Genomic DNA, 11,830 nt, shown 5'->3' on the forward strand with positions numbered 1-11,830 from the left:
TATATATATATATATATATATATATATATATTGGATTAATAATGGTGAAGCTGCAAAGCTTAATCCACCATTATATCTTAATTTGTTTCAGTTTATGTCTATTCATTAGATCTCTATATTGTATTGCATTCTATAAACTGAAATGTCCTATATATACACATTAAACAATGCTTCAAGCAAACTACATTAAACTATTATTAGATCATTTTTTTAAACAAAGTGATCGTTTTCATGTAATCTGTAAAATGTAGACATAAAGAGTATTTGGCATTAGCTCAAAATCAATTATTCTGTGTAAAATAACAATTTCTAATATTTTTGCTAATAAAAACAATACGTAAATGCACTCATCATATATACTTACTCTCTCATGCAAATACTAAATAGCACGTCCGCCCCACCCCCAGGAAATTAAAAACTTTTCATACTAGCCATAAAGATTAAATTCGACAAACCTGGGTAAGGTAACAACACAGTTCAAAGAGTGGGTATAAACTCGTGCATAAAAAATATATATTATTTTTCAGAACTATGATGATTTTGATCACGTGACATCACGTCAGATTCACTTGTCTGAGGATGAAATTGTTAGAGCATGCCTTGGCGACATCGGGTACCTAGGTAATAGTCGATTTAGTAAAATCGACTATTACCTAGGTAAAAGTTAAATTTTAGAAACAGAACATTATTATTTGTCGGTATGCAGAATTAGTACAAAGACAAATATGCTTATAGGTTTTTGAATTTTAGTAGAACAATAAACAAAAGAACCAGGAATGTGACCTCGACAAAATGAATGTTAAAATACTAAAATCATCAGGTTTCCAAATAATAGATTGAGGCAGAGGAAACGTGATTCAAAAGTCACATGTTAAAATATGTGAGTTAAATGACGAAATACAAAACGAATAGTTATATACGGAGTTGGTCAATTTGGAGGGAGTGATACTGGTCGAGCTGAACGGACGTGGAAGCAGAATCTAACATGTGTACTATCTTCTAATGAGAAAACATAGTGAAATAAAGGTTGAAAAATATAACCGGAGACTCCTGGTCGTTTCTGTGGGAGGAATTTTCTTTACAGCTTTTTGCAGATTCGTCAATCAAGATCCACAGATGAATGAAGATGTTTGGCAAGATGTAAAACCCCAAGAAAGATGTTCCGTCCCTTTATTGTAAGGAACTGTTTGTTTATAAAATTTTATATGTCCTGTTGAAACTGTATCTATATATGTAATGTATATGTGTAAGCACTTATACACACGTCTACAAGGAAGATTATGAAACACAAGAAACTTGTTACATACTCACGTACATTATATACACTTCTTGCATATATATAGACCACCACCCCGCTATCTAACATACTGTTAACCTGGTGCTAAGTAACAAAATGATGAAATTCTTACCTCTCGAAACAGATCTTGCCTTGTGACTTTCTCAAATAAACGTCGAGATCCTGTCGTAATAGCAGAGATTAAGCAGTTTACATTAACTGCATCTTCAAGTTTATTTTCAATAAGAAGAGCGATGCAGACCCGCCATTTTTCCTGAAAGACAAAATATAAATGAAATTTACTATGCAAACAAAAATATGGAAACAAAAAAAATCAAAATCCAAAACCAACTTTGCTTGCGCAATAGCAAATGTAGCTGTTATGGCGTTGTAGTGATTGAATTGTGAAGCGATTCGAACAAATGTTAAAAAGCAAATGGCTTTAATTGATACCCTCTTTCTTCGATTTGTTTGGATTTGTGCTCTTTTTAACTTCTAAAGGCAAATTAGTTTTCACAGGAACGTGTTAAGTCAATGTATTTTCAACAAATGAAAATCATTTTAAACCATAAAAGTAATAAGTTCATAGCAATTTAACCAGCCAATGAAAACTTACAAACTCCTATAAAATACCAGCAGGCCACACTAAAAGACATAAGAAGATATGCTCAACAACCCTCACCTGTGCCCCTCACAAATTTCATCAGCGCGTGCACATCTATATACGCACTAACAATAACAAAGTAAACCAACACACATACACAGTGCCACGCTGCCAAATACTCACATATCATACACACATATTAACAGTATGAACATATTGACTTGCGACTACTTACTCAACTTTCATTCTCTAAACCCAATTTTGCATGACTTAACATTTTCATCATGATTTCGTTTTCCAGTACGCTCGATCTGACTTTTTGATCTACAGAACGTCGACCATATTACATATTCTTCATTAGGTATTTACACGAGACATACACATTTTAATCATGATTTTCTTTAGTTCAGATGGGTACAGTAAATAAACTTTTAACTCGAAATGACCCCTAATGTACAAATGTATAACATAAGAAACAGAAAAGAAACATTTGTAATGCGTACACAGCTTGATTTTCTCATATAACCTCAATACGCTTTGAAGGGATTTTACCAAATATTGTTGCTAAATTTTTAATTATTTGAATTAAATTCAATAAATGTTTCGTTATTTAAAGTTTTTGGCGTTTCTACACTATCGGAACGAAATTTCGGAAATCGTAAAACTGAATTTCACATGAAAACAATGGTATCTACGTATTCCTCGTATTTTTAAGATGATTATATCCAAAAATTACGAAAATCGATAAGGTAGAAAATTACTTATTGAAGAAAATAGAAAATAGAATTTGAAGAAAACGATCGTATTTGCGTATGTAAAACACAGAAGAGTTCAAAAGGGAGGTAATTCTCCGTTTCTATTTATTTTATAAAAACAAGATGGCCGCAATTTTTCACCTGCTAAGACGATTAAAGCTGTTGGTTGTTTTTTGGGGTTTTTTTAATAATTCAGTAATAATCAGGTAATTTCGACTGCATACTTTGGAAGTTATCATTCTAATTTATTAGAATTGACAAAAACAAAAATCAGTAGAAACCATTGTTTTTGTATTTTTATCTGAAAACTCCATTTATCGACTACAAAATTTCGTTCTAATAGTGTAGAAGCGCCAAGTTTTCTGCTGTGATGCGTCATTACTTTATTGAATGTGGTTTGAATTACCAGGAAATAGTTTGATTAGAAAACAAGCATTAATTTTTGGATTGCCTTCCCTTTTTCGTTAATATAACTCTTCCAAAATTAAAAAAATATATACTACTGGCAAGTTAAAGTGCAGTTGTACCAAAAAAAAAACTGTGTTTATTTTGAAATATTACTTGGTACTTGAAAGTAATGAGTATCCAATGATTTTAAGTATTTATTCAGAATGAAAAATAAATTCTATGCGTATTTTTTTTTTTTTTTTCCTTTCTAGGCAATTACACGCGGTTTTAAGAGTAGTGGTGGGGGTTTTGTCATTCAGAATTAGGATTAGTGCTAGGGTTTAAGGAGTTATTTTAGAGAAGATGGGTGTTTGCTTGGGACACTCCTAGCAAAATAATAAATCGGGGTTAATGCCTTAAGAAGCTAGAAATGAGGCAGGGGGTAATTTTATATTACATTTATATGCAAAACTCATCTTTAAATCGAAATTTAAAATAATTGTTTTGTGTTTTGTTTCTTGTTCTTCTTTTCTTCTTCTTCTTCTTCTTCTTCTTTTTTTTCTTCTTTTTCTTCATCATCATCATCATAATCATCAATTATTTAAAGATACTTGCCTAAGAAAAGTAAAATCTCATTTCGTGGGGGGGGGGTGATCTAACAAAGGGTGTTAACCTATAAATTTACAATTTGTTATTTGTTGTTTTTATGTAAATCGTTCCGGACAATACATGAAGCCACTTGATGTAAAGAGCTAAAAAAAAAATAGAATACTTCAAGGTCCAAAAACTTGCCAACGATAAGTGTTAGATGGAATAGATTCTGACTCAGAAAACAGCAATTCTTCCCTCTTTGTCAGAAGCATCGGAGAACTAAAAAACATACGAAGGGAAACGATAGTTATGAAGTTGCAGAAAGTAACTCCAAGATCCACTTTCTATTCCCCTTAGTATTTATTTTAACGTTTACCTCTTGTAACTGTGCTTGTATGAGTCCTTGCTCCCATTTTAATTGGGTATCTGGTGTTGAGTTAGGAACAGAAGTTTTTCGTCCTTTTTTCATTTTCCCGAGCGTTCATTGCCATTTAAAAATAATACACTTGTTATTAATGACGTCACAAACGTTGAATGGCAGCTTTTCTGAAAGAATAATGCTCATTTTGTGACGTCATCCATATTCAAATATATTTTTCAATACGTTTTTGCAACGAAGAGCGGAGGTCCGCTTGAAATATAAAAAATAACAATAAAAACATTAAATACAAAAAGTAACATCGTTTTTCAGGCTTCAAAAAATCCTCATAACCTTTAAATCATATATATATATATATATATACTAGCACGGGTACCCGGCGTTGCCTGGGTTGACATGAAGTTCCGTTTGGAACACACCTGCTATACTAATCATTTTCATCATGGGCAATGTGGATACCCCCACAATAATTCCAAAAATAAAAGAACGGGTAAAAACATTGCCCCCCAAAAAAGCAGTATGTGATACCTTCTCCACCAGATATTGGAGCAGGAGGGATACAAAGAGAAGAAACTATTCTCCGGATATTGAGCACTAGAAAGAACCCCCCCCAAAAAAAAATAAAAGAATAAATAATCAAAATAAATTATTAAAACATTTGTTTCAATAAAAATAGCAGCGAATACCCGTGCGATCGCAAAAAAAAAAAAAAAAAAAAAAATAGCCAAGTGGACAGAACCCTTAAAAAAAATGAAGATCTACCAAAAATTAATTCCAAAAACAATTAAATTAAATTTTTCGTCATTGTAATGCCCCCTCCCTCCCAATGTAATTTGTCATATTTTGGGGTTCGTTTTGTTTATGAAATTGTTAGCTGAAAGTACAGAGTGGTCTCATAAAAATTAATTAAATTTACCGTTATTTTATGTTATAAATGTAATTCCGGCCCCCCCCCCAAAAAAAACAAAAAACAAATTGTATTTGTCATGTTTTGTCCCCCACCCCCCACCCCCGATCGCCAAACTTGAAAAGATGCTAGAGGTGACATGTCTCGTTGAACGCTTGGTGGCAAAAATGTGGATGCTCATTTTACGTTGAATCAATATCGAAAAGGGATCCACCACTCTAAAATGTTACTTTTCTTTCTTTTCCAAATTTCTTTCATATTATTTATAAAGGCTATTTAAACGTATTAGGCCAAAAAAAGTAGATCTTTATTTTTTAGGTGGATCACATCGTAAAAAATTTACCGATTTCTGTATAGCCGTTTATAGAATAATAAAAACAAATAAATGAAATCTTTTCTTCAGTTTTTCGTAAGTTTTTTTCTGTTTTGTTTTTTTAATATTTAAAAACAATAAAAGCCAAACATTTTTCTATCTACCTGGAATTATTTTTTTCAAGCTAGAAATTTATTGAGATTACCAAATTATTTTATTAGGTGATAGTTTTTTTATGTTCTTATGAGGCAAATAACTCTAAAACAAAGATTTTTAAAAAAATCGATGTTGGAATAATAATTTCAAATAAATTTAATTAAATATGTTATCAATATAATTATTGTTTAAAATTTATTAAATAACAATTTTAAATAGAACATTTATAACAATTTTCTTGCTAGAAACATTAACTAAGATATCGCTATTTAATAAAATCGATTTTTCTTATTGTAATATGCAAATGAGATGATCTTTTATTGTATCTAGTTTGCACGAATAATACTATATACAGAAATAAATGAGAGAGCAAAAACAGGGAACCTTTTGTATATATTATTCAATTTGTGAACAAACAAAAAACAAACAGACAGACAGGAATACGAATTGATATATATATATATATATATATATATATATATATATATATATATATATAGTCTTATTTATAGTATTCCGAATGTTATTGGGTTTATATAATTGAAAATTCAGTAATCGTTCATATACCAATAAATTTTAAGCCAAAAAGAGATGACTTAAACTGTAAGCTACACAATTATCATATTTCATATTTCATAATTGGGTATTCATATATTGTTTTAACAAAAACGAAGACATCAAAGAATGGCTTGATAGCAACAAATAGTATATATTTCAACGTGAATTTGTCCGAATAGTCTTGAAACAATCGTAACTAACGTTGAAATACACTATTTGTTGCTATCAATCCATTCTTTGATGTCTTGGTTTTTGTTAAAACAATATATATACATACTAGCAGGCCACCTGGCATTGGCCGATCTACCAATACACTTAAATATGATATTTTTATTGATCAAAATATTATATTTATGCGTATTTTACACCGAGCAATGCCAGGCGGCCTACTAGTATATATATATATATATATATATATATATATATATATATATATATATATATATATATATATATAAAATAAAAATTATAATTAAATTTACCAAAATGATCCAAGATGGTAAAACTAAAGTATATTATAAATATTAAAGAATTAATATTTATAAAGTAATCTCAACCAGATCTAAAAGCTCGATAAAACCAATTAGGAGCTAGAACTTATAATAATTTTTCCGTGATTTCCTTGGATTTTACTTGTGCAAATGGAAACTCAATTAACTTTCTTGAAGTTATATTTTTGGATTTTACCGTCATTGGATTATTTACCTTTCACCTGACTATCCATTCACGTGTAATCACCTTTTTTCTTCACCATATTTCCTCTGCTTCACTTTTTGTTATCAAGTAAGATCTTTGACTTACTTGTAGTTTCATCAAATACTTTTGTATGCAAAATCCGATCCCGCATAGGCGTCACCACTTATCAAGGCCGATAGGCCACTCAAGGATAAGGGTTAAAGAGTGCACAGTAGTCAAAAGGACAATATAGTAATCGATAGTAATGGAAGTTCGGTAAATTTGTTAACTCAAGTGGAACGGCTCATCAGAAACTTGTTCACGTTGGACTTGAAGACAACCATATTATAGACAGCTGGAAAGCAGGAAAACGGAAGACAATTCCACAGGCGTGCAGTTCTAAGAAAGAAGCTTTGATCATGGAATCTATGTTTAGGTTTAGGCACAGATAAAGAGTGGGGAGAATTATTGATAGTATTTTCAGCTAGTCGAGTGTTTCTTGTGAAAGTTTGGCGAGGGGGGGGGCCATAGATTGAAGCTCAGTCGAACACTTTCCATGAAAATAACGATAAAGCAGAGACAAACTCGCAACATCTAAATATGGGGAGTTCCTTCCTCTGTTTTAGAATAAGCATTGTTTAGTTTTGTTTTTGTTTTGTTTTGTTTTGTTTTTTTGCTTTGTTTTTTTAATATATATTTCTTTCAATGCAATCTTCACTTACAGGAGAAAAACGAATGACTGATTTTCAAAATAACAGGATTTTTTAAAACTGGTAAACATTAATAAGAAATGACTTTCCCAGATTCATCTTGAATCACAACGATCAGCCGACAAATAATGTAAATAAAGACGGACGGTACTTGATTTTAATCTTGTTTTTTATTAGGTTGAATTCTGGACTTGCACCAAAATAGTTTTTAATTAAATTATTTTAATTAACTAGCTGTGCGTCCCGCGTTTCCCGGTCGTAAAATATGCATAAATATGACATTTTAATTTATGCAGATTTCATATTTACTATTATAGAACCAATTCTCTGTTGATTATTACTGTTAAATGTTGATACATTATGTTGAACAAAGATGGCAGCAGTAAATCAAATCGGTGAAGAATCAATGCAGTCACGATTTCGAGTGTTAAGTAATTCCTAGTAACAAAGATGGTGGCATAGAATCAATGCAGTCTCAATCTTGAGTATTAAGTAATTCCTAGTAACAAAGATGGTGGCGTAGAATCAATGCAGTCTCAATCTTGAGTATTAAGTAATTCCTAGTAACAAAGATGGTGGCGTAGAATCAATGCAGTCTCAATCTTGAGTATTAAGTAATTCCTAGTAACAAAGATGGTGGCATAGAATCAATGCAGTCTCAATCTTGAGTATTAAGTAATTCCTAGTAACAAAGATGGTGGCGGAGAATCAATGCAGTCTCAATCTTGAGTATTAAGTAATTCCTAGTAACAAAGATGGTGGCGTAGAATCAATGCAGTCTCAATCTTGAGTATTAAGTAATTCCTAGTAACAAAGATGGTGGCATAGAATCAATGCAGTCTCAATCTTGAGTATTAAGTAATTCCTAGTAACAAAGATGGTGGCGTAGAATCAATGCAGTCTCAATCTTGAGTATTAAGTAATTCCTAGTAACAAAGATGGTGGCGTAGAATCAATGCAGTCTCAATCTTGAGTATTAAGTAATTCCTAGTCACAAAGATGGTGGCATAGAATCAATGCAGTCTCAATCTTGAGTATTAAGTAATTCCTAGTAACAAAGATGGTGGCATAGAATCAATGCAGTCTCAATCTTGAGTATTAAGTAATTCCTAGTAACAAAGATGGTGGCGTAGAATCAATGCAGTCTCAATCTTGAGTATTAAGTAATTCCTAGTAACAAAGATGGTGGCGAAGAATCAATGCAGTCTCAATCTTGAGTCGTTCCGTGACAGAGGCGACGGCGAACTGATTGAATCCAAAATTTGACATTTTTTATAGTAACTTTTGAAGCTTCTGATTGGTTGGTTATTATGGTTGATTATTATAACTTGTGATTATAAAAACCATCGTTGAAATCATTGGAGTCATACCCTCATTATTTGTGATGGGATGTCTCTCCTAGCAGCAGTACCTGTCAAGGATCCGTTCTTGACACTCAGCCCGACAGGTGTGAGGCCCGGAACTGGCCCTGTACCTATCGGACTGAAGTACACCCTTGGGAATCACCAAGGAGATCCACCCTCCCAGGCCTTGCCATCCAGTTTTCAGGTGGGGCAAGTTTATTGCTCGTCGTATGAGGCGCCCTGACTGGGGAATGCCGACGTGGGTGCCCAGGAAATTTATGTTGAGGCAAGAGTGGCCTTCCTTTAAGGGAGCTTGCCTACTCTCCACTTTCCCGACCTTGTGTCACACTTTGGTGCAGTGGGCACCAGACAAATATCTACCCTCATTATTTGTAATGGGGTTGAGTCTCCTAGCAGCTTCGGCTGCAAGGAGACTGGGTAGAGTACTCGTCAAGGATCCGTTCTTGACGCTCAGCACGACAGGTGTGGGGCCGGGAACCGGGCCAGCACCTGTTGGACTGAGGTACACCGCCTGGGTATTACTCAGGAGGTCCAGCCTCCCAGGCCTTGCCACCCGGCTTTCGGGTGGAGACAGTTAATTGCTTGTCGCTTGGGGCGCCCCGACCGGGGAATGCCGACGGGGATACTCAGGCAATTTTGTAATTACAAGAGTGCCTCTGCTTTAGGGGAGCTTGCTTTGATCCCCACTTTCTTGACCTTGTGTCAAATATTGGTGATGTGGGCACCAATTAAATATCTACCCTCATTACTCGTGATGAGGATGATTCTCCTAGCGGCTTGAGCTGCAAGGAGACTGGGTAGAGTACTCGTCAAGAATCCGTCCTTGACACTCAGCCCGACAGGTGCAGAGCTGGGAACTGGCCCAGTACCTGTTGGACTGAGGTACGCCACTTGGGTATCATCCAGGAGGTCCACCCTCCCAGGCTTTCGGATGGGGCAAGTTTATTGTTTATCACCTGGGGCGCCCCAACCGGGGAATGCCAACGGGGATGCCCAAGCAATTTTTGTTGAGGTAAAAGTGCCCCTCCTTTAGGAGAGCTTGCCTATTCTCCACCTTCTGACCTTGTGTCACACTTTGGGGTGGTGGACACCAAACAAATATCTACCCTCATTATGAGTCAAAAATATTTTAACAATTACAGTAATGAGTTCAAAAGTTATAAAAAAAAGATAAATAAATAAATTAAATGACTTGGGTGCCATCTGCTAGAATAGAAACCAAAATATATATCGCTCCACTCCAGTGGCTCCACTCTCCAGCCTTAGTCGTAAACGATCAGATGGATAAAATATGATTAAAACTGACCTGACTTTAACGTATATATTTAGCATGTGTACAAATAACACGTTTAGTCAACTTACACCTGCCAAGTTAATTTTTTTTTTTTTTTTTTTTTCAATTTTGACATCTTACTAGCTAAAATCCGTAAAAAATGCAATAATTTGACCCGTCTTCTGCTCTGCGACCTTGCTTCTTGAAGGACATGCAGTGCACTTTGTAAACAAAAAAATGGAGACAGACACACAGACATAGTGAGTTTTACAAATTAGATTACAGAGTTTATATTTAAAGCACACGTTTTGTTTTATTTTATTTATTTATATTTTTTGTGAACAAAGTTCACGTACTGAATTGATTTAGGAAAGTGCTTCTAAGGGAAATAACTCTCAATTACTAATATTTCAACATGGCGTCACAGGTATTGCGTATACTCGGGAGGCCTGGTTTATACGCCAATTACTCAATCTTCAGGCATGTCTGCTCTCGTAGCATGTCATCTAACATCACAACTTCATTCGCTGTCACCTACAAAACTCACGGCGACCCTAAAAAAGTCCTTGAAGGAAAGGAACTTCCACTGCCCTCCAAAATCAAGGACAACGAAGTCCTTGTGAAAATGCTAATGGCTCCTATAAACCCAGCTGATATCAACATGATCGAAGGGACCTACATGATTAAGCCCCCTTTACCGGCAGTGGTCGGGAATGAAGGGGTCTGCGAAATCGTTGATGTTGGTAGCAACGTGAAAAGTTTGAAAGTTGGAGATTGGGCACTCCCCGTCGATTCAGGATCGGGCACTTGGCAGACTTACGCTGTCTACGAGGAGAAGGGCTTGTTACAAATCGCCAACGATATCCCCGCGATTAGCGCCGCTACTATCGCTGTCAATCCGTGCACCGCCTACAGAATGATGAAGGACTTTGTCACGCTAGAGCCAGGGGACGTTGTGATTCAGAATGGGGCTAATAGCGCCGTTGGGCAGGCTGTTATACAATTAGCTGCAGCTTGGGGCCTCCGTACTGTAAACATTGTCAGAAATCGACCCGACATCGACGATCTTGTTGCAACCCTCAAATCCCAGGGAGCCACCCATGTTGTCACTCAGGAATTCTGTCGTACACCCGAAATGAAGACTCTGATGAAGGAATTGGATAAACCACCCAAATTGGGGTTGAATTGTGTTGGCGGTAAAGCGGCCACTGAGCTGCTCCGAAATCTCGCCAATAATGGTTATATGGTTACTTATGGTGGCATGTCCCGGGAGCCGGTGACCGTTCCGACTGGAGTTTTTATTTTTAAGTCATTGAAGCTCCATGGTTTTTGGATGTCGCAATGGAACAAGGAGAATGTAAACAGTCCCCAAAGAACGGAGATGCTAACTGAACTGTGTGACCTCGCAAGACAATCGAAATTATTAGCACCAATAAGTGATCTAAACCCAATCAGATCATTTGAAAATGCTGTGTCGAAATCCTTACAAGGGTTTAGCAATAAACAAATATTGGTAATGGATGACTAAAATGATCAAAATACAAATATGATTATTGATTATATATCGATTGCTTTTGAATAAATGTTAAAAAAAAAAATGATTATATATATAGGTACCTACAGATTTTGCTGATTTTTTTTTTTTTTCTTTTAATCGTAAACAATGGAAACTGATTGTATCTTCATTAATTATCAAAGTTGATTCTTTGATATTACAGAAGAAGCGCGTACGAAAATAAATGTTTGTGTTAAAGGGGAATAAACATCCAAAGAATGCCAGTTCTTCCGAAGATTCCCGAGTCTTGACACTCTACAAAACGTTTATGTATTATCGGTACTTGTGCTATTTTTTTTTTAGAAATAATTTTCCAGTTAAATTCAA

At 34.8% G+C, this 11,830-nt stretch overlaps 2 protein-coding genes across 5 annotated transcripts in view; one reads left to right on the forward strand and one right to left on the reverse strand.

The window, feature by feature from the left end:
* Positions 1-4,140, reverse strand: part of LOC145285868 (sperm-associated antigen 17-like) — a 234,465-nt gene extending 230,325 nt beyond the window's left edge. For all 4 annotated transcript variants that reach the window (XM_080134316.1, XM_080134314.1, XM_080134315.1 and 1 more), the window contains exons 1-2: positions 3,990-4,140; positions 1,410-1,550 (exon numbers count right to left, since the gene is read on the reverse strand). In XM_080134316.1, coding sequence (XP_079990442.1) covers positions 1,410-1,550; positions 3,990-4,082 — 234 coding nt within the window. In that variant the 5' untranslated portion in view covers positions 4,083-4,140. The remainder of the gene's footprint in view (positions 1-1,409; positions 1,551-3,989) is intronic.
* A 5,916-nt stretch (positions 4,141-10,056) lies between these two features.
* Positions 10,057-11,570, forward strand: LOC145285873 (enoyl-[acyl-carrier-protein] reductase, mitochondrial-like). The gene has a single exon (XM_080134320.1). The coding sequence runs from the start codon at positions 10,364-10,366 to the stop codon at positions 11,474-11,476; it is 1,113 nt and encodes a 370-aa protein (XP_079990446.1). The 5' UTR covers positions 10,057-10,363; the 3' UTR covers positions 11,477-11,570.
* Positions 11,571-11,830: the final 260 nt, after the last annotated feature.

This window comes from Euprymna scolopes, chromosome 10 (assembly GCF_053919585.1).
Source record: "Euprymna scolopes isolate OS-2025 chromosome 10, ASM5391958v1, whole genome shotgun sequence".
Lineage (NCBI taxonomy): Eukaryota > Metazoa > Mollusca > Cephalopoda > Sepiida > Sepiolidae > Euprymna > Euprymna scolopes.